General features: G+C 55.8%; 3 protein-coding genes across 14 annotated transcripts in view; 1 reads left to right on the top strand and 2 right to left on the bottom strand.

The window, feature by feature from the left end:
- Positions 1 to 8,647, bottom strand: part of MXRA7 (matrix remodeling associated 7) — a 44,513-nt gene extending 35,866 nt beyond the window's left edge. For all 9 annotated transcript variants that reach the window (XR_002336979.1, XR_002336978.1, XM_021066563.1 and 6 more), the window contains exon 1: positions 8,316 to 8,647. Coding sequence is in view for 7 of the 9 variants with exons in the window: in XM_021066563.1 (XP_020922222.1) it covers positions 8,316 to 8,624 (309 nt within the window). In the remaining 2 variants the exon portion in view is untranslated. The remainder of the gene's footprint in view (positions 1 to 8,315) is intronic.
- On the bottom strand, positions 11,100 to 21,939 carry JMJD6 (arginine demethylase and lysine hydroxylase). The gene is given in 8 exon segments (XM_021066561.1): positions 11,100 to 15,115; positions 16,307 to 16,434; positions 17,032 to 17,170; positions 18,455 to 18,590; positions 19,628 to 19,708; positions 19,711 to 19,913; positions 20,664 to 21,052; positions 21,544 to 21,939. Coding segments are annotated over 8 exon segments (1,242 nt in total). The 5' UTR covers positions 21,673 to 21,939; the 3' UTR covers positions 11,100 to 15,078.
- METTL23 (methyltransferase like 23) overlaps positions 22,005 to 25,952 on the top strand; it is a 6,545-nt gene continuing 2,597 nt past the window's right edge. The window contains exons 1-2 of one of the 4 annotated variants that reach the window (XM_003482946.4): positions 22,005 to 22,110; positions 24,597 to 24,701. In XM_003482946.4, coding sequence (XP_003482994.1) covers positions 24,618 to 24,701 — 84 coding nt within the window. In that variant the 5' untranslated portion in view covers positions 22,005 to 22,110; positions 24,597 to 24,617. Of the gene's footprint in view, positions 22,420 to 24,596; positions 24,702 to 25,952 lie in introns of those variants that run through there. The other 3 variants (XM_003357951.5, XM_005656906.3, XM_013989854.2) reach the window with 3 other exon arrangements.

The following is a 25,952-nucleotide window of genomic DNA, read 5'->3' as shown; positions in this document are numbered from 1 at the left end:
TCCCTCGACTCTAGTTCATCCAGAAAGTGGACCTGACCAGGGGCGGGGATCACGGATCCGCCAGGGAGGCAGAGGGGAGGCCCAGCTCCCATGAGGATGCCTGTCCCTCCATGCCCCCGCAGCAGGCGACAGCAGAGACAACAGGAAGCCCTCAGGGGGCCTGCACAATCCCCCAAGCACACGCCATGCAGCCAGGTCAGCGGACTGCCCCATCTCCAGGGAAGATCCTTAAGATGGGCACTGAGACCAGGCACAGGGGCTGCCTCCCTGCTTCCACCCAGGCGGAAGCAGGATAGACAGTGCTGGCACTCCTTCCAGAAGGATTCCATTAGGCAATGAGGCTGTTCATCTTTTGCATTCACAGCAGAGCGTTGCTGTGGGGCGAGCAGACAGAGCAGAGCCGGCGCCAGCTCCCGGGGCGCCGGTGCTGGGCGGGGAGGACAGGCTGGCGGCCGAGGTCACAGCCAGGCCGTTCTCTCCGCCTGTACCATCAAAACAAGGCAGCCACCCCTGGCCTCCAGATGACAGCTCCAGGCTCCAAGCAGGCCAGCTCTCTCCATCCACATGTGCGGCTGGACAGGACATGTCTCGGGTGACAAGGAACCAAACTCTTCTTGTCCCAGCTTGGCCCCTTTCAACGCGTCCAGGTTTTCTCTGCGGTCACAGCAACTTGACACTTCATCATGGCCCAGGAATGTTGACGACAGCCTGGCACTTCCTCTCCATCTGACTTCTAAGCTCTCCTTGCCTTTGGGAGACGTCTGGGGTCCCTCCTCCCCCTAATTCTCCCTGATCTGGCCTCGGTCACTCTGTGCCTTCATCCTGGCACCATGTCCTGGACCCCATTCTCCTCCAATTCTCCCGTTCTGAAGACATCTTAAAACGCCGACTTGATGATGCTTTTCTGCTCAAAGCCCCCTGATGACAGTTGCTATGTACAGTTCAAGGAAGCCTGGCTTTGAAAGCTCTCCTGCTTCCAGATTCCATGAGTCAGTCTCTAAGGGTTTGCTGGCAAGTGCTGTCCTCTCCCACCCACCACATGGGCCATGAGGTCATCCTTGGGGCCACAGCCTCGGGCACAGGGGCTGTCCTTGGAGGCTCGCCCCTGGGCCCCTTCCCTCCTCTGTCGGACAGGGTCCTCTGAGACCACACCGTCTGACTTGGACAGGATGGAGCTCAGTTACTATTCTAACCGGGGTGGAGAGAGCCCTGGCGCTGTGTGGACGGACTGCAGGGTCTACTGCAGGGAGGAGGGGCAGAGGGGCCAAGACCCCCACCCAGACCAGTTCTGCTTCTGCTCCCTGCACTGAGCTTCCTTATGCACTGGAGGGAGAGAGGTATCCAGTGCTTTTAAATATGTCAGAAGCCGCTGATCTACCTTGGCTCCGACCCAGTACAAAACCCCAGGTGATAAAACCTTAGATGAACTGCCAGCTACCCAGTCTCTGTTTGAACACCCCCAGCATCAGGGAGCTCACTACCTTACAGTTTGCCTCTTTGGGGCAGAAAACACAGCTCTAGGGATGCACGCAGGCAGGTGACACACAGGGCCCTGGGCACAAAGAAAAATGATTGCTGCTGCCCAGGGCAGTCCTATGAGCAGGCGGCACCTGCCTCTCAGCAGGAAGCGATGGGGTTTTCTTTTTGTTGTTATTGCAGTTTATTCATTCAACAAGTACCTTCTGGGTGCGCCTGTTCTCATGAGCTGACATTCCTCCGCAGCAGACAATGCACCAAAATCAAAGATGACCTCAGCCTGCACTGAGTGCTGCGAAGGAAGCCAGAGAGGACCGTGTGCTGGGAGGAATTTACATCCACCACGGTGGCCAAGGTCACAGAGACTTAAAAGGGGAAGAGAAGCAATCCCTTCTAGGGATCGAGGCTGGGAGGGCTGGCCAGGCAGAGGAAGCGTGGCACCAGGCCTGGCATGTGTCTGGGGTGGGGGGCGACTAGAAGAGGCAGAGCCGTTGGGGGTGTTGGGAAGAGCCTGGCATTTACTCTGTGAGTGATGGGGCCACTGGGGGGCTTTAAGCAGAGCAGGAGATGTGGTTTCTATTTTGTGAAGATCACACTGGTTGCTGGGCGGGGTGCAGGTGGGGCGCACACGGGAGGCAGGGAACCTGAACAGCCCAGACGAGGCATGGACTGGAGCGGTGGCCAGAAAGATGGGTGAGCCCGCATGCAGCGGGCATTGTGGAGGCCCAGGAGGCAGGACCTGCTGATGTGGTCACTGCAGGCAGGTGGGACAGGGACAAAGAGAAAACCAGGAAGACACTGGGGCTCTTGGTCGGAGCAGCCACGCGACTGGTGCTAGAGCTCTGAATGGGATGACAAACACTGGGGCGGGGGCGGGAGTGGGGGGGGCAGAGGGCATCTTGGTGGGCAGAAACGCAGCACCCCATCAGATGTGATGTCCAGGAGGCGGCTGGGGCCGGGCTTGGCTGGGGCAGAGCCGTGGGCGTCATCAGCTCTTGATCCCAGGCTGATGGCAGCCCATGTGTCCTGGGAGGTGGCAGCGGTCCCGGCCACGCAGAAGCCCTCCACTTGCTGTCATGGGCTTGAGCTTTTCTAGTGAGGTCCGAGAGCAGAGAGCTCCTGGTAACCCCCTGACTCGAGGCACAGGGATGTGGGGGCGAGAACAGCCAGGGGGGCCAGCCTGCAGGGCTGTGGGTTCAAACGTCCAGACTAAGAGACCGTCCTGGACTCCCAACCAAGGGCACGGTCACAAGCCCCAAAGGCCCCAAAGGCGCAGGCCGTCTGGCTCAGACATCAGCCTGCCGGATTCAATCCCATCAGATTAACGTCTTTGGCCCTGTTCCTACAAAGAGGATTTGGAGGACATCAAAGCTTCATAAAAAACACCCCGAGGCAGCAGTCGGCCATCTCCCAGACCCTCCGTCAGTGAATATTAGGCTGAATTCCAGTCTCTGCCTTTGGAGAGAACAGAGGTCAAAGACAGGGAAGAAAATGAAGAGAGGGACCAAATCAGATCCGAAAGGATCAGAGGAAGAAAAATCCTTGTGTTGGGGAAAGCCAGGCTGAAGAATTTTGACCATGACCAGCTCCAAGGACAGTCACAGAAGGCAGGTGGCCAGCACTTCAAATCTCCTTTAGCCTTTACGAGGAATAAAGATGAGAAGGGTCTGACCTTGGGGAGGCGGACCATTGTTGCAGGGTGCCTCTGGGCGGGAGGTAGCTTCTGATTTTGAGACTGATCCCAGAGGCTGAGTCTTCAGCAAGTCAAGACTCCGGTTGGGAGAAAGCATTCACACCACGGTCCTAGAATTAGCCGCCTGTGAGACCACGCTCAGGGCTGCCCCAACCAGAGGCCAGGCGGGTTAGCAATGCCAAGGATTTCTACGCAAGTTCCCAGGCCAGGGATCCGATCTGAGCCCCAGCTGTGACCTCAGCCCCAGCTGTGGCAGCGCGGGATCCTTAACCCACGGCTCCACAGCAGAAACTCCCTTGGCAAGGATTTCCAACTTGAAAATATGAAACCCCAGGGCAGGCACCTCTCCCCAGGCTGGGAGAGCAGACAGTCACGCGTTGCGACAGAGGATCAGTTTGTTTCAGTCCGAGCCCTTCATTTGGCTATTTTTCATTTTCATTTTTTAATAAAATAAATTAAAACCCAGTAATTTAAATACCTATCATTTATTACTTATTAAATACTAAGTAAATTTGAAAAAATAAGGATATACACATATTCTGTGTAGGTAACTCTGCATATGGCGGTTCCCAGGCCAGGGGTCAGATTGGAGGGGCAGCCGGCCTACCCCACAGCCCCAGCAACGCCAGATCCGAGCGTGTCTGCGACCTACACCACAGCTCACGGCAACGCCAGATCCTTAACCCACTGAGCGGGGGCAGGGATCGAACCCGCACCCTCATGGTTCCTCGTCGGATTCGTTTCTGCTGCGCCACGACGGCAACTCCAGCAGCTCCTTGTTGGAGGGAGTTTCTGGACCCTATTCTGTTTGTCTGTCCTAAATGGGCCAAGCGAGTGGGGTCCGACTCAGGTGGCTCCAGAGATGCCCCCTGGGACTTGGCGTTTCTCAGAAAGACTGTCTGCCAAGGGCCTGAGCTGGTCTCCCTCCTCCTGCGCTGTGGTCTGGGCCAACTGTCTGGGAAGGAAAAGGGCCACGAGGAAGAAACTGCCTAAAAGCAAATGTTTTATTTCTGACTCTCCAGAGCTAGGCAGCTTTTTTCTAAAGGTATGTTCTTTAAGAGTTTACTACTTCCCAGTAAGCAGAAAAATTCTAACCGAGGGCTGCATTTTCTATGTGCAAACACGACTCTATCTCTGAAAGAGAACATTTTGGCTACCAGGAAAGCCCTGACTTCTCCTAGGAAAAAAAAATTAGATTATAAGCTTCGCCAGCTGTACAAAACATAACCGCCTGCACTACAGATTGCTGAATGCTGCTTACAGCTCCCTGCGCCGTCTCGTATTCAGTTGATGTGCAGCGCTGCTGGAATGATCACGAACACGCCAGCGCGGCTTTGCGTTCAGCCCTTCCCCTTCCCGACGGCTGCCGACGTGCTAGCTACGCCGCTGTTCTAATTAATGCGCATTTGGATGATGTCTGTTTTCCCCCCAGAAGTCTCACTAGAGCTGTCACAGCCTGAGAATTTGTGTCCCCAGGATTCACACGGCTCCCTGCCTGGGACATCGGTCAGCTGCCTTCTGCGGAAGTCCCTGCTCCGTTTCCGAGTAGAAGGAGGGCCTGAGCGCTGGGGGGCGGCCTGGGTCCTGGCTCTGGTACCATCGAATGACACCTGAGCCTCGGCGCCTGAGCGCTGTCTGCGAACCCAGTGATGCTGGAACCCCTAGCTGCTCGGGAGGTGAGAGGCCTGCACATCTAAGGTCCTACCTATACGGCAGCACCAAGAAGGACCGTTTCCCGGCATTGAGAGGGGCCCGCTCTTGCTGCTGACCTTGTTCTGGGTCATTCCTTGTGAGGGTAGGGCCTGCCTGCCCCTCTCACACGAATCCCTCAGAGAGAAACCAGGTTTAATAACACGGCCCTGCCCTCTGCTCGGCCTCCTTGTGCTGGGCTGGCTGGTCCCCCCCCCCATGTCTTCAGTCACTGCTCAGCCTCCCGTGGGGGGCGGGCACGTGGCTTGGCTTTCCCACACCTCAGAGATCCACAGCCGCAGCAGAAGCCTGCTTCCGGGTTCTGGATCCTTCTCAGTAATCAGCTTTGTGAGTGTAGGCAGCAGCTGCTCCGGGCCTCCCGCCCCAGGAAAGGAAGCCCATTGGATTAGAAGGGCCGGGTGGCTAATGGAGAATGAAAGGGGGCGGGAGAGGTGAGTGAGTGCCACTCGACTGCCCAGGGCTGTGACCTCCTGCTCTCAGCAGCTGGGGCGGCCCTCCCTCCTCCCCCTGCTGCTGTTCACTTAATGAGAGGCTGGCTGAGGGCGTCACTGCTGCCTCCCCAAAGCCAGGCCTGAGTTATTTTTCCCCAGGGCTCCTTCGCGCCTGCTTTCCAGGATGGGGCAGTATGAGAATCAGAAGGGAGCCCTGCGGCCTGCTTTACACAATGCCCAAGTCCATTTCCAGACCATTTCTCAGCAGCTTCTTCCAGGGTCATCCTACCACTGGGAAGGTGGGAAGCGGGGACAGGGGGACAGTGGATATCTGTGTCCCCCAGCACCTGGGCCTATGCACAGCTGGAGTTGAGGGGGGCTTGCTAGCTCAGAAAGCGCTGGAGCCTTGAGCCCCAGACCACTGGGGAGGAGGGGAAGGAGGGAACCAGTCTCACCCGGTGTCAGCTCCGAGCCTCTGCAAGTGCCTTGTCCCTCAAAGCCCCCGCTCGCCCTCACAGGACACGCGCTCTCCCAGACAGAGTCAAACCAGGCCTGCTTTCTTTCTTTTTTTTTGTCTTTTTGCCATTTCTTGGGCCACTCCCGCAGCATATGGAGGTTCCCAGGCTAGGGGTCTAATCGGAGCTGTAGCTGCCAGCCTATGCCAGAGCCACAGCAACACGGGATCCGAGCCGCATCTGCAACCTACACCACAGCTCACGGCAACGCTGGATCGTTAACCCACGGAGCAAGGGCAGGGATCGAATCCGCAACCTCATGGTTCCTAGTCAGATTCGTTAACCACTGCGCCGCGACGGAACTCCCAGGCCTGCTTTCTAAAGGACTGCTAAACCCATCATATAGATACCATGTTGCTGAGAGCCCAGAGGCCTTGTAGAAAGTTCTTTCCAAAGTGTTACTGTAACCCACAGGATCAAGAGATGACGGCGCACCACTAAAGAGCACTCAATTTTTTATAGTTTTTTTTTTTTTTTTTAAATGGCCGAACTTACGGCATATGGAAGTTCCCAGGCCAGAGACTAAAGCTGAGCCACAGCTGCGACCTACTCCTCAGCTGTGGCAATGCTGGATCCTTAACCCACTGCACCTGGCTGGGGATCAAACCCATACCTCCACAGCAACCCAAGCCGCTGCAGTCAGAGTCTTAACCTGCTGTGCCACGGGAGGAACGCCACACTTTATTTTTTATTTGCTAATTTTTGGCTGCGCCTGTAGCATAAGTAAGTTCCCAGGACAGGGATCAAACTCTTTGAGCCACAGCAGGGACAATGCCAGATCCTTAACTGCTAGGCCACCAGGGAACTCCAGGACACTTTAAACTTCAGTCCAGAACCTGCCACTGGGTGAACGAGGGCCAATGTGTGAACTGTGGGAACAGGGCAGCCTAGGAGCAAGTGTTAGCCTGAGACTAGCCCGACACCTCTCTGTTCCCAAGGGAACTCTGAATAGCGGAGCAAACCTAACGTATCCGCACACGTCCGAACCCTCCCTGCCAGGGCCACAGGTGAGGTTAACAACCACAGCAGGGCCTCGCTTCCTCCGGGGATGAACAGGGCATCTCAGCCCTCCTCGGGCTGGTTAGAATCCACTTTAATGACACAATTAGTCACCCACGTGTCAAGCAAAGCGCCTGCTCCGGGAACAGTTACTCTGCGAAAGAGAAATGCCTCCGCCCAGCCTCGCCTCCTCTCCAGTATAAACCATTGTGTCCAGCAAAATTCAGAGTGGGCACTGCAGATGCAGTGCCAACGAACCCAAGCAGCTCACTCATGGTTTCCCATCATCCTGGCTAGCCTCCGAAGAAGAGGAGCCCAGGAGTCAAAACAAGCCTTTTTCTCTTTTCTTTTTTTGCTTCTTAGGGCCACACCCATGGCATACGGAGGTTCCCAGGCCAGGGGTCGAATTGGAGCTGTAGCTGCCAGCCTATGCAGCAATGCAGGGTCTGAGCTTCGGCTGCGACCTATATCACAGCTCACGGCTATGCCAGATCCTTAACCCACTGAGTGATGCCAGGGATCGAACCCACATCCTCATGGATACTAGTTGGGTTCTTACCACTGAGCCACAACAGGAACTCCAAAACAAGGCTTTCTGATCAGGGTCAGCCCTCCCCCCACCTCCCACCTGTGGTGGCCTGGAGGGGCCAAGGGTGCTGTGATCCTGGGACCGGGCCTGGCATGTAGGTTTCCAATCTAAAGAGATGCATCAGAAAAAGTGTGTGGGGCTGGTCAGACGAGTGCACGGGAGACACCTCTCCTCTCCGGATACCCTGAAGCAAGACGGTGCGGTGCAGTCAGGACAGAGCCGATGGACAGCAGAAGCCGGAGAGCGGGTTTGCGGGGCTCAGCTGTGCTGCAAGAGGACCTTATCCTGCTAGCTCACTGCACACCCGCCCAGCTGGTCCGCACCCCAGGGGAGGTGTGCAAAGCACCGTGCAGTTTGAAACAGACAATAAAAAGGATTGCAATTGTCCGGTCCCTTTCTTTCCCTGGCATTCTATGGGCTTCGCACAACATGACATAAATGACTCAGGAATCTGGATGTCAAATTGGCCTAAAAAGCTTTCCTTTTTCTTTTTTTTTTTTTCCTTCCGTTTAAGTTTCATATTTTCCACCAGAAGGCAACAGTCATTATCGCAGCCCTTGAAACAAGCCACATACACGTGGATTTGGGAGCCTGCGGCCGGGAGGATGAGGGGTGAGGGGTAGAAGGTGGTTGGGACCGGTGCCGGGGCGGGGGTTGGCCAAGAAGGGGAAAGCCAGCCAGGTGACAAAACACAACTCCGAGAAACTCGGCGACGCTTGGGGGGCGGGGGGAACGCCAGGACCTTCCTTTCCTGCGGGCCGCGGGCCCTGCCCTCCCTGGGGGCAGCGCGGCCCAGTCTGGGGGCCCGGGTCTCACCTCGGCCGGGGGCGGCAGGGTGCGCCGAGCCGCGGAGAGAACCGGGCTCGGGGTGGGAAGGGGCGCCCGGGAGGGCGGGACCGTACCTGCCTCTCCTCGGCGGCCTGCTCCTCCTCCTCCGCCGCCGCAGCCGCCGCCTCCGCCGGCGCCGCCGTGGGCTTGTCCGGCAGCGCGGGCTCCCCCGGCCCCTCGGGCGCGGCCGCCGGCTCTGCGGCGCAGGGGCCCGGCGGCTCGGGCGTTCCGCCGGCCTCGGCCGGGGGCGCGGGTTCCGGAGGCGCGCCGGCGGGGTTCGAGCTCGCGGCCGCCCCGCGCCGCAGCAGCAGCCAGGCGAGCAGCAGGGCCAGCGCGGTGGCCAGCGCGGGCAGCGCGGCCAGCAGCTCGGCCGGCGCCTCCATCGCGCCGCGGCCGCCCGAGTGCCCGCCCGCCCGCGGGACCCCGAGGGAGCCCGCCGCGCCCCGCCCCGGGGCGGAGCCCCCGCCGCGCCCCGCCCCCGACTTCCCCGGCCCGGGGCTGGACGCCGGCGCAGCGCTCCCGAGGCCCGAGCAGGGCCAAACCCTCTCTGCCCAGGCAGGCCCGGCGCTTCGAGCTTGAGCTCCTTTTGCGACCGAGTTTGAAATGCCCAGGACTCCGGGGGCCCTCGGGTTAGCGTCATCTTTCTGCATCATTTTCCTCCAGCCCCGCTCATTTTACAGCACTTTGGAGACACCAAGGGCCCAGCAGACAGAAGGGCTCCCGTAAACGGAGACACTGGGCAGCCTGGAAGACAATGAGAGCCAAACACCACCTCCGCTTACTTGTAGCCACTTTATATAGACATGTCACCAGCTGCTTGTGCTCCTAGGGTCGCCCTAATACCTTTTCACCAAGAGGACATTTCCAGGTGCCGCTGGGGAAAGCCCCTCCCGTTCTGGCTCCAGCAGCCTTCCCCACAGGCTCCAGGCATGGACACTGCGCCCAGAGAGGGGCGTCTGGGGTTCAGCACCGGTGCTGTGGGTCAAATCTATTTCCTCCATTGACTTTTTTTTCTTTTTGGTCTTTTTGTCTTTTCAAGGGCCGCACCCGTGGCATATGGAGGTTCCCAGGCTAGGGTCTAATTGGAGCTGTAGCTGCTGGCCTACGCCAGAGCCACAGCAATGCGACCTACACCACAGCTCATGGCAATGCCAGATCCTTAACCCACTGAGTGAGGCCAGGGATTGAACCTGCAACCTCATGGTTCCTAGTCGGATTCGTTAACCACTGCGCCATGATGGGAACTCTTTCTCCTTCATATAATTCTGGAATGTAGGAGAGGGCGTGATGAAGAAAAAGGAGTCTGTTTTTGTTTCTCCAGAGCCTTCCAGGGCTCTGTTACTGTATGCTAGAGATAAATGCATTGTAACCAGCAATATTACTTCTCTACCACTCCCAAATGCTGCTCTAATTTTTTTTTCCCCCAGGGCTGCACCTGCAGCATATAGAAGTTCTCAGGCTAGGGGTGGAATCAGAGCTACAGCTGCTGGCCTACGCCACAGCTACAGCCACACCAGGTCCGAGCTGCATCCACAGCTCACAGCAACACTACATCCTTAACCTACTGAGCAAGGCCAGGGATCGACTCTGCATCCTCACGGATACTAGTTGGATTCTTAACCTACTGGGCCACAACAGGAACTCCTAATTATTTAAAAAAAAACAAAAACAAAAAAACGGGAGTTTCTGGTGCAGTGAGTTAAGGATCTGGTGTTGTCACTGCAGTGGCTTGGGTCACTGCTCTGGTGCGGGTTTGATCCCTGGCCCAGGAACTGATATCTGATGTTAAGCCAAGACGATGAAAGTACTGAGTGCCTCGTTTTAACTGGAAGATGCAGGTACACACTCAGGCTTCCTCCTGTGCTCCGGTTAAGACAAGCAGGAGTCCAGCAGCCGGGGGAGCTTAACCCTGCTGCACCACACATCAGAGGGACATGCGAAAGGAATTCTATGGCAGTTGATGAAAAATGCCCTACAGCTGTAAAATGTGGAATGGGGTTTATCTCTTGGCTACTGGCTTTTGCTCACTGGGGGACTTTCTGCCAAAGTATTTAGGCCTAATTTTTGTCACCTGTCCCCCTTTTTTCTTTCTTATGGTCACACCTGTGGCATATGAAAGTCCCCTGGCCAGGGATTCAATCTGAGCCCTAGCTCTGACCTCCAACCTATGCTGTAACTGTGGCAGCAATGCCGGATCCTTTAACCCCCTGCACCGGGCTGAAGATCAAACCCTCGCCTCCGGAGTGACTTGAGCCACTGCAGTTAGATTCTTTTTTTTTTTTTTTTTTCTTGTCTTTTTTAGGGCCACACCTGAGATAAATGGAAGTTCCCAGGGGTCGAATCAGAGCCACAGATGCTGGCCTACGCCACGGCCACAACAATCTGGGATCCGAGACGAGTTTGTGACCTACACCACAGCTCATGGCAACGCCAGATCCTTAACCCACTGAGTGAGGCCAGGGATTGAACACTCGTCCTCATGGATACTAGTCAGGTTTGTCACTGCTGAGCCAAGACGGGAACTCCTGCAGTCGGATTCTTAAGCCGCTGTGCCACAGTGGGAACTCCCCCCCTTGTTTTCAAGTGTACAGTTGGCCCTTGAACTACATGGGACTGAAGCGCACTGAGTCCGCTTCCACGTGGATTTTTTTTCCGGTAAACATACTGCAGTACCACACAATCCAGGGTTGGCTGCAGAACCATGAACGCTGGATATACAGGGCAGACTCAGTTTTTCTTGAATTTTCCACAGTGCGTGGGGGGGCTGGTACCCCTAAACCCTGAGTTGTTCAAGGGACAAGTGTGTATTTCAGAGGTCTTATTGTGCAAACGCCGTACGTTCTATTGGCTTTCAAGTGAGTAAGAATGAAAACAAGGAAAAAAGCGAGTGCAAAAAACCCAACTCCAAACCAAGGTGCTTTATTTAAAATGGTGAACAAGTTTCATCCCAGTGAAAGTTAAAAATACCAGCACACGGGCAGCCCCCCAGGTATGTGGTGGCGGCTTCCCAAGGGAAAGGCAGAAGCAAAACCAGGAGGCGCTTGGCGCTCAGACGGTGCCAGTTCCTCTGGAGTGTCCGGTCCCCTCGGAGGCGGCAGGCCGGCGGGTCTCCTGCTACCAGGGGAAGAGAGGATGGGGCGAGATGGTTCATTTTTGACCTCATGATGAGACGAGGCGGAGGGCCACCTGGGGACTCCGGCAGTGTTGCTGCAAACAGTGTGACATCAGTGCGACATCCTGTCACCACCAGGGAAGGGGGTGTCGGGAGAAACCAGGCTCCACACAGAACCCTCAGCACGACGCAGGACAAACAACTTACTTGTGGAAATGCTACACACAGTTCAAGGAACCTACAGCCAAGGGCTCAGACGCCTCCTACACAGGGCTTTTTACAGCTTTTACGGCAAAACTCCAGTTCCGCTGCGCACTCTTAGCTAAGGTCCTAAAGCACATGACAGCTGAACCTCTGAGAGATTTGTGAAGCCCTTGCACCAGCAACTTTCTTGCTGGTCCTTCGTTTAAAGGCCTCCAGCTCATTCGCAAAGCAGCCCCGTGCTGATTAAGAACACAGCTGTAACGACGAGGTTCTTACGAAGAGCTCGTGAGCTTGGGTTTAGTAAGGCCTGCACCTGCTTTTCCCGCCATGGAGATGGACATGCGTGGCTTTAACCACGCTGCCCAGTGGCCCCTGTGAACGACAGCATGGCCACTATCCCTGAAGCTCCATGAGGCCGGGATGTGGGCTTGTCACCGCTGCATCTGCAGGGCCTAGAACAGGGCTGGTACTTGAACATTTGCTGGTTTTTTTTTTTTTTTTTTTTTTTTTTTGCTTTTTAGGCACACCTGCCACCTATGGAGGTTCCCAGGCTAGGGGCTGAATCAGAGCTGCAGCTGCCGGCCTACACCACAGCCACAGCAATGCCAGATCCTTAAGCCACCGAGGCCAGGGATTGAACCCACATCCTCAGGGATACTGGTCAGGCTCCACGGGTTATCCTGAGCCACAATGGGAACTCCAATTGAATGGTTTTTTTTTTTGTTTGTTTGTTGGTTTTTGTTTTTTGTCTTTTCTAGGGCCACTCCCGCGGCATATGGAGGTTCCCAGGCTAGGGGTCCAATCGGAGCTGTAGCTGCCAGCCTACCTACGCCACAGCCACAGCAACGCGGGATCTGAGCCATGTCTGCGGCCTACACCACAGGTCACGGCAACACTGGATCGTTAACCCACTGAGCAAGGGTAGGGATCGAATCCACAACCTCATGGTTCCTAGTCGGATTCGTTAACCACTGCGCCACGACGGGAACTCCAATTGAATGTTTTAATGATTAACAGATGAGTATGGGCAAGCTTGACTGAAATGAGAACACCCCTGGTTTTGGTGGCTCTCCCCTCAAAGGCATAACCCTTGACATGGCAGCACTGCTGACCCCAGAGGCACCTGTGTGCAGCATGGTGACCTTGGGCTGATGGCAAAGCCTTCACCTCCCTCACCCACAGACTCAGAGGCTGCCTCGTGCCCTGGGCCCCCTGCTTGTCTGCTCACCCCACTCCTCCCCTTCAAGGATTAGCCCAAGATCCCTTCTTCCAGGACCCAGCTTGTTAGTTTCAAGATCAGCTGTCATCTTGGAGAAGCATCGCTAAAAATACATTTTTTTTTTTCTCTTTTGGCCACTTTGTGGCCTATGAAGTTCCCAGGCCAGGGATCAGATCCGAGCCACAGCTGTGACAACTCCAGATCCATAAGCCACTGTGCGAGGCCAGGGATCAAACCTGCGTCCCTGCGTCCCAGCGACAGAGAGGCCTCTGATCCTGTGGCGCCACAGCGGGAGCGCCATCATCTCTAAAAACAGGTTCACGCTGTGTCCTCCTTACAATCCGGACACCCCTGGAGGGAGGCGCTTGTGCCGGCCGGGAGAGGGACAACCTTGTTCCCGCTTCCTCCCTCCCTGCGATCACCGGCCGCGGCCGCTCCTTTCCGCTTCCCCACCCCGGCCCTGCTTTGCTTCCGTGACCGCGTGCCCGCCTGGCCCACAGTGACAGCCACGGGGGGCTGCTGGGTCTCTGGCGGGGCTGAAACACGTCACTCATGAGGTGGCAAGAACGCTTTCAGGACAGGGGGCTGAGGGCCTGCGGGATGCGCTGGACTCTACTTCTGGGTTCTGTCTACCACACAGGAATCACCCTCGCCATCTGGGGAAGTAAAAACCAAGCTTCCACTTTACCACAGGGGCGGCCACACCCAAGTCCCCCTGCTCCCCCTAGTGGCCTGGTTTTGGTTTTGTCCTTGAGGCTGAAGTGTAGGGAGAAGCAGTTGGTATGGATTTGAGAGCCAAGGGAGGGTGATGGCCTGGGAGCAACGAGGGACAGAAAAAGTATTTGGAAGATGGCAAGGACCTTTTTTTTAAAAAAGAGGAAACATCCTCCAGATATTAACACAGAGAGAGGTGGATTCCTTCAGGCTCTGAATTTACTCACACCCACTGGGTCTAACACTGGGCCCGCCCTGGAGCTTGGGCTGGGGGCGGGGGCAGCCAGGTGCAGGCAGAGGGGCACTAGGAGGGGGCCTGAAGTTCCCCATCCAACGCAGACACGGCTGGGGTTCGCATCTGAGCACGCAGAATGTTGGACAAAGACAAAAGAGGGGACCAACCCAGTGTCAGGAAGTGTTCACTTGTCTGTCAAAAACGGAACATTTGGCAAAGAAGCGACCAGGACTCCCCTGACGATGCCCGTTTTTAGGGAAGATCTTGAGAGGCAACTCCTTACACTCCTCTCGCCTCTGGGACACTGGGAGGCTCCCCTCCGCTGTCGGTTGAAGGGGGCCTTCCGTTGAGCATTCCAACCCTCCTACCAGGAAATTGCCTTTCACTGGGTGTGTCCTTGACAACCCCCTCTTACATTTATTTAAATTTAGCTGAATTTAGGGACAGATGAAGGCAAGCAGCTGAACCGAGAGGGCATGAGATGGAACCTGCTGGTCAATCCCTAAGGATTTACACCGCGGTTACTTAGAAGCCTGACACATCCCGGAAGAGGAGACGCACCACCTCCGTGAGGCTCCCGGCCGGCCAGCAACGCGATTCCCCACCTGACGCCTGCCTGCAGGTCACGCACCAGGCGTCTGCGGAGCCTGACGCCGGATCGCGCGGGGGGAGGACGGGACAAGCCTGTCGGAACTCGCCAGGCCCTGTTCAGAGGGTGAGTTCCGCGAGGACAACGCTCGGAACACCCTTCCGGCTCTGTTCACAAACCAAACCCCCAGGGCCCCCCCAGCACACTGTGCCCGACCCCCCCACCCCCACCCCGACACGCGACCGGCTTCCGACGGCGGACGGACAACAGACGGGAACCACGAGACGGCACGAGGCGGGGGGCGGGTGGGTGCGCGCCGCCGGGTCGGGGCAGCGAGGGAAGGTGTTTGTTCGGGCGGCGACTCGGGAGGTGGCGGCTCGCGATCCTTGCCGCCGTGAGTGCTGCGCCGCCGGCCGCGTGCACAGCGGAGGGGCCTCAGCGACATCCCCGCCGCCGCGACGCCGATGCCACGGGGACCACAACCCTCCAGCCGTGGGGTCCGCCGGCGTGGTTTTCAAGCAGGAGCCCAGAACCTTCTCGCCCACCAGCACAGCGGCCTCCAGCGCGTCCCTGAGCGCCCCGAGGTCAACTTCTTGACAGGCTGTTCTCAGCAGGCAGAAAACACGGCCTTGGACCCAAGACGGGAGCTCGGGCCAGAGAGGACGGTCCACAGGCAGAGAAGACAGGGGAGGAGGGAGGAGCAGAAGACGGGAAAGGGGCGGCTGCCGACAGCTCACAGGGGCCACCTCAGGGAGAGTTTCCGCTCAGGGGTGAGCACGGCCTCCGCAAGGGTCCCTAATCCTGCCAAGGAAAGGACAGCCGCCTGTCATCAGCACGCAGAGAGCACAGCTGGGCGCACAGCGGGGAGGAAGCGTTAAAAGCGCCCCCGGGACCCCAGCGCTTCCTTTCGGAAGGCTCTCCTTACAAGCTACGCAGTCACGCCCCAAGGGCTGATGAATGGACAGTAACCGAAGCAACATAAAAAGGCAAGAAGAGACATCGAAGAACAGTTGGGAAAAGGACAACCTGGGGTGAGAGGTGCACAATCCAATCTGATTAAATGCACCTGGTTGAGACACCCCCGCGTTTCCCCCAGGGAATTCCAGCCACTCCACAGAGAATGAGGAAAAACGACAGGAAGCAGGGTGTCCCCTGCTTTGATCACAGTCAAGAAAGCGCTCAGCTGCTTGGAGATACACAGAACACAGCAGGAACGTCACCTGCAGCAGACCAGGACTTCAGACAGAATCCTCCAAGCTTCGGTGTTTCACGCCCTTCCCCGAAACCTCACCTCTTAATGCTGCCGACAGGGACACTTCACCTAGCAGCTCGTGGACCAGAGGGCTCTGGGCTAAAGACCCTGGATGAGCAGAGTCACCAAACTTATGTGACCCTGTTATGTGCCCAGCACCAGGGCAGCTGCTTGCAAAAACATTATCTTACTGACTTTTATCTCAAGTTTCCACTTAGACCACTTTAGATCCAATCTGGTTTAAAACAAAAGCAAAAACCCACTGGAAATGAGATCAAGATTTTATAAGAAAAAATCCGCAGGTACGCGAGGCAGTGGCGGTGACCTGCGCGGCCCAGGGGTCCCCCCTTTGCTGCAGCAGCTTCCCTGCGGGGCTCACCCAACAGCGGATCACTGTCTCCCACCACGATCATGACAAGGAGAACCAGGAGAAGCTCTGGTATTCTCCAGGAAAAAAATTTCAAAGCTTGAAGATGAACTGAATTTTTATTAAATAAGGTAAAGGGTTTCCTTGGCACCAACCACGCAGATTCTCGCCTTTATGCATAAAACAAGCCACGTTAACTTGCACTGGAAACAGCAAAGCCCCATCGAAGAGGCCAAGTGAGCGGACTCCTGCTCCGAGACGCCCTCCTTCCCTGGCTCTGCGGCCCCCTCTCTGCAGAACAGCGAGGCCGCCCCGGGGCCCGGCCGCAGGCACGTCCTTCCACACAGGCACAGGCGCAGGCGTGCGCGGTCACCTGGAGGAGCTGCGCTCCTTGCTCACGCAGTCGTCCTGGGAGGTGGCGTCCCCGTTGCCCACCATGCCGCACGTCCTCCGCTTCTTCCTGCGGTGCGTCGTCCCGTCGCCTTCGGAGCCAGACTCGCACTGGACGTGGGAGGAAACGGGAGCTCAGCCGCGTGCCCCGCCTCGCTCCACTCGACGCCCTCGCGCTCAGGAGGCGGCGCAATCCCGCCCCCGTCCTCCCAGAAGCAAAAGGGCCATTTGTGACAGTCTGACTGTCTCTCTCCTCGGATGCCAGGCGTCCTGCCAGCACTAACCGAGGACCGTCTGCAAGCAGATCCACCTGCGACGGCGCCCCCTGTGCCGACAGAGCGGCACCCAACGCCCTGCAGCACGGGGCGCAGGACCCTCTCACCCAGGTCATGTGAGCCGCGTCTCTCAGCTCATGATTTACCCCCAGACCCGGGCATCTTCCTAAGGTGGGTCCGCGGTCAGAAGGGTCGGAGTTTGACTCCGGACCCCACTGTCCGCCCGCTGTGTGATCCTGGGTCAGCTACTTCTCTGGCCGCAGAGATCAGAGTTACGATGCCCAGGCGCGTGTCAAGCGGAACGTGGCCAAGACCCACCGCAGGCCCGGGGCAGGCGCGTTCTCGGAAGGAAGTGAAGCCCGTTCCCACCGCCCTCCCTCCGGGCATCTGGTTCTTGCAGGGTGACCTGTCCTGGGCGCCAGCACGGCCTCACCTCTGAGTCCGAGTCGGATGAGCTGGAACTGGAGGAGCTGGACGAGTCGCTGGAGCTGTCGGAGGCGATCCCCGTGGACTCTTGCAGGTCGACCGAGTCGGCCAGGACTGCCAGCTCAGGGTGCTCCTGCTTCAAGATCCTGAGAGACCAGACAGGCTGTTCTCGCGCTGGCACAGGCCGCGCGCCCGCACGATGCCCCAGGCTCAGGGCTGAGCCCTGTCTCTCCCAGAGGCGCCTGTCCAGTGGTGAGGACACCTGTGTCCACGCACTGGGAACCAACCCCATCGGGCTGCTCAGGCTTTCCTGGAAGGAGAACTAGCCAGACACAGCTCACACCCCGTGTAAACCGGCCAGACGTGCTGCCGACCGACGAACGTGAGGCCACGTTTCCTCGAGCCAGTCTTCCGCTTGCCCTGGGGAGAAACTGCCTCTCGCCCTCCTGTCTTTTCCTGAACCTTCCCTAGCCGAGTTTTTAACCTCTCTCTTCCACTGCACAGTTAACGAAGGAAGCTGGGCCTGGTTAAACCCAAGAGCAGAAGCAAGGAGGCTCGTGAGAAAGAAGTGCCAGGTACAGAGCGGGTCCCCCTCACTCAAAGACGAGTCTGAACGGGACTGTCGGGGCAGCAGCCAGCCCTCCCCTTAGGAACCTACTCTGGCCTCCACTGGAACCAGGGACAAAAGACCTGCTGTACGGGGAGGCCTGGAGAGTGACCAGATCGCAGCACGCGGTGGCCTGCGGGACGGAGGAAGCGGCCTCGGGTGCCCGAGAGTCCGGGGAGAACAAAGCCACCACCCTTGCTGGCCCTCTCAGCAGGGAGGCTGAGCAGGGCACAAGCCAGAATCCCTCTCTTACCCCGAGAGCTGGTCCCTCCAGGTCAGGGTTGGGACACAGTGGCACGGGGTGGCTGGGGGTGGCTTGCACTGCCGCTGCCCGTGCTGTATCTGTTCTGTGGATAAACAGAGGAGCTAAGTCTCCAGGGCAGTCACCTCACTCACGAGAACTGAAGGCAATAGGTTCAAATGGGAATAATGCTTTTGGGTAAGAAAAAGAAATAACCAAAATAAAACCCAAACAAAAGGGCTTCCTTTGCTAGTGCTAGCTTTGGGGGGAAAACCAAAAACAAACAAATAAACAAACAAACAAAAAACAGAGAAGGAGAAACAATCCCAATTACGACCAGGTTTTGACGGACAGGCTTCGATCAAACATGCAGTCTCAGCCCGTCACCTTGAGGCTGGCAAGCATCCTGAGAACTGGCCCTGACCTTGGACCCACGCTCCTCTACCTGTGGGGGTTTGTAGCCCCAGCTCTTCCCAGGCCCGTCTAAAATCAGCACACGTCATTGCACCAGTGGACTCCTGGCATTTTATCTCTGGGGTAGAAGGTGGAACAGAGCGAAAATAAGAAAAAGAAATCTCTCACCTGTACCATTTCCTTGATAGCTTTGGTCTCCCTCTTACCGTCTTGTGCCAGACAACAGGGAAGTTGGTGCTGCTGGCAAAGTTCTGGGTGATGGCAATGGTGGTATCAAGATTGAGGACGACGTGCCACCAGCCTCCTGAAAGCCAACAAGTCCGCAGTCAAACAAGGTTCGGCTCTGTACGCACTCGCTCCGGGACAGCGTTCACCCAACACACACCTCAGACACTGGGGGTTGCTATCCACCAGGGAGAGCCCTGGAGACGCAGGGCCCGGCGTAAATGCTCCCCCGATGCTGGTGTGAAGCAAGGCCGGCCCTGCCTGTTCACTTCCTGTGGCTGCTTTCCTGCTACACAGGCGGAGCTGAGCAGTTACGATGGACTGTGGCGCATACACAGCACCCGGGCTACTGATCTCTGGCTCTTTCACAGAGCAGAGGTGTCAAGCCCTGATAATCTAAAGCTGTGACAAAAACTGTAAGGGCAGCAGGGTCTTCAATTTCTAGGATAGCTTTTTTTTCCCCCTCTGGCTATACCCGTGGCAGGTGGATGTTCCTGAGCCACTGCAGTGACAATGCCAGATCCCTAACCCACTGAGCCACCAGGGAACTCTGAGGACAGCTATTTAAATAACACTTACTTCCAGGGCTTAACCTACCAAAACAAAGTGTAGTTCTCAGGTCTGAGCTTTCCTGCCTCTTGGCTCTAAGTAGCTATTTCCTGACTCAGGGCACCCAATGCTACACAGTATCAAAAACCCCACCTAGAGAAATAAACACAGGTCCCTAAACACACAAAGACATTAAGTAACTACTGGGGAGAAAGATGAATAGGCTCTGGAGTTCCCTGGTGGCTCAGCAGGTTGAAGATCCAGCATTGTCACTGCTGTGGTGTGGGTTTGATCCTTGGCCCAGGAACAACTTCCGTGTGCTGTGGGTGTGGCTGGAAAAAAAACAAAGGCTCTCTGCACACAGGAAGTTCATCAATAGTCACTATACATTCAGGTTACAAGGCCCCGAGCGCTTGACCACACAGCAGCCATCACTGTCAGAGATAAGCAGGGTCAGATCCCCCAGAGTCAGCAGGCAGAGGGACTCTAACTCCTTCTAGGTAGCTGTGCTCCAAAAAGATAAATTACCCAAATCAAAGAATGTCCTTTTTTCCAGTTCGTCTGTACCTGGTACAAAGACAGTCTCTCCTGGCTTTTGTAAGATTTCCAGGGGTTTGAATTCGGGTGGCCAGGTCGGAAGCTGTGTCGCGGGTAGATGATGTTAAACCAGGTAATAGCTTCATCTTGCTGGTTCCCACCTTCTTCACGGGTCACCTTGATGAGCTCCCGGGGCGTGCTGGTGGGGAATAAGCACCAGCGCTTGTGACCCTGAACTAAGGCATTCCAGGCGCTGGTTCCCAGGGGGTCGATGTGAATTCCGGTTCCAGAGCGTGGAGGCCCCATCACAAACCACCTAAAGGATGGAAACATCCAAGAAGTGCAGTGTAATTTAACTCTATACACACATACACTACAAAATAAGCTTTTTGTTTTATACAACACGTTACTGTCACTTCAAAGACACCAAAAGGGAGTTCCCGTTGTGGCACAGCAGAAATGAATCTGACTAGTATCCATGAGGATCCAACTAATATCCACGTTCAATCCCCAGCCTCGCTCAGTGGGTTAAGGATCCCGAGTTGCCATGAGCTGTGGTGTAGGTCACAGATCCTGAATTGCTGTGGCTGTGGTGCAGGCTCACAGCTGTAGCTCCAATTTGACCTCTAGGCTGGGAACCTCCATGTGCTGTGAGGGCGGCCCAAAAAAACAAAAACCAAACAAACTGAAAAACCAAAACCAAAACCAAAAAAACCCCCAAAGACTACCACAAGTTCTGGTACACAGAAGTTCTGAGGGAACTCTGCATGGACTGACCCCTAACAGAAAAAGGAAAGTCCCTGAAGTGGCTTCCTTCTGGACTTCACAGATCACTGGTTCAACTGTGGTTGCCCATTTGAAGCACCCCGGAGCTTTCAGAAATCATGATGCCCCCGCCGGCAGCACCCCAGACCAAATCAGGCTCCGGCAGTAGGAAAGTTCCACGTGCAGCCAAGGGAGAAGCACCCACTCTTTCGGAAAGAGGTTAGCAGAGTGAGCTCAGCTGCAGCCTGCTGCTGTAGACAAGACTGTAAGCACATCACTGCCAGTCGTGCCCGTAGTTTACCTGTAAGGGGGCCTGCGCTTCTCCCCCGCATACTGGAAGAGGTCATCGGTGAAAAACTTGGGCACCGTGTAGTCTTCCAGAAGTTTCCTTCTTTTGGGGTGCTCCCCGTAGCTGCTGTCAAAGATGTAAAGGGGACTGTCATCTCTCGTGCTCTCCATGTACTCGATGTAGTATTTCATCTTCATCTTCACCGAGTAGCCATCATTATCCTCACCGCACTTGAACTTCTGGTTCCGGTATTTCCTCTTGAGGCGCTCCAAAGTCCACTTCTCCTGCGCCGACCAGCCCTCTTGGGCATTCAGCAGAACCACGGGCTTATAAGGTCTTTCATATCGCTCCACGAACTCTTCCACCGACAGCTGTAAGGCGTCTGCCCGTTCCACATTGTCCTGAGGGAATCAGAAAAGACCTATCGAGTTAAAAAAAAAAAAGTCCTGCAGCAGTTAGGGTGTCCCCCAAGGCCAACGAGCAATCACATACCTAAGGAGCCAGATTCTTGTTTCTGGCTCCTCTTCGGGAAGAAAAAAGACCTACTTGCGCTGGGGCGCATCGCACCCAGCGCCACCCACCAAGGAAAGGGGGGCTTCGTATCTCCCACCCATGGCCTTTGACAGCCACGTCCCCTAGGGCCCGTCGCCCAAAGAGTGACAGGCCTCGTGGAGGCGTCGATAGCGTGGGTCTCCAGTTGCCCAGGCAGGCGCGGCTGCAGCGCGGAGGAAGGAGGCCCGCCCTGGAATCCGGGCCCGATGACCCCGACCCCCGCGGGGTGCGGGCGAGCCCCTCGGAACTCCGGGTGCCGTGCTCGGCGCGGGCGGACCCCAGCCCCGGGGATGCCCGTGCCCTCCACCGCGCCCCTAGCCCGCGATCACAACCGGCTCACCGCCACGGCCGCTGGGTTCAGCGGGAAGCTTTCGTAGTAGTTATGCCGAGTCCAGTCCAGCGAGTCCTTCAGCTCCGGCCGCGCACTCCGCTTGGCCTCGCGGATCCGCTTCTTGCTCTTGTGGTTCATCCTGCGAGGGTCACCAGCTGGTTCCGCGACGACCTCGGCGCAGCCCGCTTCCTGCCACCAACGCGCCCCCTCCCCGGCCCCGGCGACGGCAGTACCAAAATGCCCTTCGCTCGGGCCCGGCGCCTTTAAAGCCGCCTTCCAGAAGATTCACTCCCCAACCACCTCCCGAGCCTCGGGTTGGGCCTGCGGCTGCCGTCTTCCCCGCCCCCCAGTCTTTCGCGATAAGCCATTGGCCTCGGCGCCTCCGCGGTCCGCCCTCACACGCACCGGGTCTCCGCCATGTTGGGAAGGTCGGGCCGGCCGAGCTCCTCCTCGCTGCGGCCCCGCCTCCCCTCTTCCGGCTTGCGTCACTTCCGGCAGCTCTGCCTTCTCCTGGCCAGCTTCCGGCCGGTCTGCTGCTCCAAGCACCTGTTCCGTGTCTCATTTTCCTGGCTGCCGGTCTGTTCTAGCCGCGTGGTTACTTTGTCGTCCGAGGGGTGCTCCCCCCTCTTTGCGGTCGGGTACTAGCGACCTGAGGTGGCGCCAAGGCGGCAACCTCAGGCAGGCCGGGGGGACCCCCACGTGCGCAGCCTGGAAGCCTGGCAAGCCCTGCGCCCTCCCCTGCTCCCGGCCCACCCGGGGGCCACCGACTCCACTCCCGGAGAGTGTGGCTTCCGAGGGCATGTGGTCCGGGCTCAGCGCTTTCGGTTCTCGGAGGAGCCGAGCCTGGGAGCCGAGGGGGCAGTGCTGGAGGTCCACGTCCCGCAGGTGTGTGCAAAGGCACCAGCTGGGAAGCGCGTTCGGTCCTTAACTCTGGCGCCTTTAGGGAAAGGCGGTTCAGTAGGGAGGGGCACAGGGAGGGAGTCCGCGGCTTCCCGCCTTAGGGTGGGTGGATCGCGGAGCCGAGAGATTTGATCTGAAGCCGTTTGTCAGGTTAAATACCTTTCACTAAGAACCTTGGAGGTCCTGCCAGGAAGGGGGCCTCTCCGTACTGATAATTTCTTGCCAGAAAAGAGGCATTCTTCACACCTTTGATCTTGTTGAAGGGCTTCTTAATTCAGCTTTATCTGGGACGGGGGTCGGGGGACGGAGCTCCAACCCTCACTACCCAAAGTTGCTCGCCTTGGCATTGCTCCCTTTCAGTTCGTGGTTGCCCGCACTCCCAATAGCAGTTAACACCTTATATAGGTTCAGTTTTTCAAGGCACTTTGAAGTTGCAGCCTGTGTGGTAGTTATTGGCACTAACAGTTTTAAGTATGAGAAACAGCGTAAGAGGAGTTGAAGGCTGGGGTGGAAACCCATTTCTGGCAAGTTCTAAATCACGTTGAAATACCCCTTTGGATTTCTTCCCAAATTTAGGAAGTGGGTGGGGAGACACCCTTTGAGAACCGAAGCCCCCCTTTCTCACACCCGAATCTGCATAACTAATTTTTCAGGGAGGAAATTCTTCATTGTAGTTCTGGGTAAAATCCACCAGGGCAGGTAGTTTTGTGTTTTAATCAGCCTAACCTATTGTAGGCACTAATGTTTTTGTTGAGTGTACTGAATGATTAGGTTCAGAACTTCAGGGTTGTTTTTTTTTTTTTTTTTTTTTGCTTTTTAGGGCCGCACTCGCAGCTATGGAGGATTCTCAGGTTAGGGGTCTAATCAGAGCTAGAGCTGCTGGCCTATGCCACAGCAACACCGGATCCAAGCCGCATCTGCGACCTACACCACAGCTCATGGAAACGCTGGATCCTTAACCCACTGAGCAGGGCCAGGGATCCAACCCTCACATGGTTCCTAGTCAGATTCGTTTCTGCTGCACCGCAACGGGAACTCGGGGGACTCCTTACCTTTTTTTTTCCTCCCTGCCCCCGCCCGCAGCATGGGGAAGCTCCCAGACCTGGGATGAAACGCTCACAGCAGTGACAACGCAGGATCCTTAACCTGCTGCACCACCAGGGAACCTTTGATATTTTTACCTCTTCCGCCAGGTTCCTACCATCCCACTAGGGGCACCCTTTGCTCTTGAGAACAAAGACTTGCACTTTAACAATTGCTAACTGCATACTTTGTGCCCTGCACTGTCCTTAGTTTGCCTTGAATCTTCCTAGCCCCTCTAAGGTAGCATTCTGCAGTTTAGGAAACGGAAGCACAGATAGCTTAAATAAATTGAGTGAGGTCAACACAGCTGGTAAAGCACAGATCTCAAGTCTGAACTCAGCCAGGCTCATTCCAGAGTTGTTACCTTGCCTCCCTGAATACCACACTCTCAAAATTCAGTGCTTTCCCAGAGCCTTTGTAAATTGCCTGCCTTCCTAACTCCAGGATTCTCAAACCTCTTGTAGGATGTCATTCTATGACCACAGTGTCCCTTCTTAGCATACCAACGTATGCCTGTGCTCAAAACTCCCCAGTATCTTCTTATTTGCACTTGCGGACTGCTCGGGTCCCTGCTTCCCTCTGACCTTTGCTTGTACTACACAACCCTGCCTTCAGCCCTCCCCAGCCAGAGGCCTTTCAGTTCCCGTTTCAGGGCCTTTGCCCGAATCCTCCTCTCTCCCTATCTCTAGCAGCTGCCTTGTGGTCACTGCCCATCACCCTGTTCTGTTGTGCTCGTAGCATATCACCAACCGGAAATTTGCCTGTCTCTCCCCAGTGGGACATATGTATGTGTTGGCATATGGAAGTTCCTGGGCCAGGGATTGAACCCGAGCCACAGCAGTGACAGTACCAGGTCCTTAACCCAGTGCCCCACCAGGGAGCTCCTGGGTAAATGCTTTTTGAATGAAGAATGCTTATCTTGTGGCATTGAAGTTTTATACCCCCCCCCACAGGAGGCAAACTGGAGGGCAGGGAACTGTCATTTCTGTAATGAATGCCAGTGCTGGGCACTCAGTAATTGTTATGTGTTGACTCCCAGTATATGAATTATTTATGACCTACAAAAAATTCCTTTTCAGGTCTTGCATCTTCAGTATGGAATGTATGTTTGGCCCTGTGCTGTGGTCCTGGCCCAGTACCTGTGGTTTCACAGAGGATCTCTGCCCGGCAAGGCTGTCTTAGAGGTACACGTGCCCCTGAAATTGCAGAAATCCTAGGTTATGTCCCAATTAGTCTATATGCTTGTTATTGGCTTTTGTTAGAGATTTTAAAATCAGGGATGCTTTGGCCAGATTTTAAGGCAAGTAAGCTAAGAATGCTTTTAAAAATGTTTAAGGAGCTCCCACTGTGTTAACAGGACTGGTGGCGTCTCTGGAGCAGCAGGACGCAGGTTCAATCCCTGGGTTGTGCAGCAGGTTAAAGGATCTGGCATTGCTCAGTAACTCCACGTGCCCTGGGGTTGCCAGAAAAAACAAAAAACAAAAAACATGCGCCAGGGAATTCCCATTCGGTTCAGTGGTAAAAAATCTGACTAGGATTCATGAGGACTTGGGTTTGATCCCTGGCCTTGCTCAGTGGGTTAAGAATCTGGTGTTTCCAAGAGCCGTGGTGTATGTAGGTCACAGAGGCAGCTTGGATCTGTCGTTGCTGTGGCTGTAGTGTAGACTGGCAGCTACAGCTCTGATTTGATCCCTAGGCCTGGGAACTACACACACACCACACCACCACCCCTCTCCCACACACCCACCACACACACCTCTTCCTTGTGCTGTGTAGCAACAGGACCTCGTTGCTTATCCATTCTAGATGCAAGTTTGCATCTAAAATGGCCCTTTGCATTTTAGGAAATCATGAGTTTACTTTTAAAATGTATCCCTTGCTCCTTCTCCCTCCCAGTGGAGACTGCTGAGGCTTAGTAAAATGAATTTTGTCCTTTGCAGAAATGGTACTCTGCTTAAACCCAAAGGCTAAATAAAGACCAATCAGAAGCTTAAGGACACGTTTTGCAAAACCATGTAAATGAAGGATATGTATTTGGTGCAAACTTCTGGCCCAAAGCAGTGATAATTGTTGGGCATTCAAAAGAAGTGGGGAGTCTATGCCCATCCCCAACTAGGAAGCTTATTTCAGTCAGTGTTTATGAAGCCACTCCTCGGTATTATTCCTTAGTATAAAGTGCCTTGCCACTCTCAAGTGCCAAGTGGGAAAAATCCCCTTTTGAGGATTCAGTATCACTGGTGTGGCACAGATTCAATCCTTGGCTTGGGAACTTCTACATCACACTTGTGGCAAAAAAAAAAGGGGGGGAGTCCTTTTAATGCTGAAAGGGCCTTTTGAACCAATTAGAATTGCCCTGACAAACTCAGAGTTCCACAAAGTAAAGCAGTGTTGAGTTCTATAGTGAACTCACTCATTGCACATTAACCCTGTACTTA

The sequence above is a fragment of the Sus scrofa genome, chromosome 12 (genome assembly GCF_000003025.6).
Source record: "Sus scrofa isolate TJ Tabasco breed Duroc chromosome 12, Sscrofa11.1, whole genome shotgun sequence".
NCBI classification, from domain to species: Eukaryota; Metazoa; Chordata; class Mammalia; order Artiodactyla; family Suidae; genus Sus; species Sus scrofa.
The sequence above is the reverse complement of the archived record's forward strand: the minus strand, read 5'-3'. Positions and strand labels throughout refer to the sequence as shown.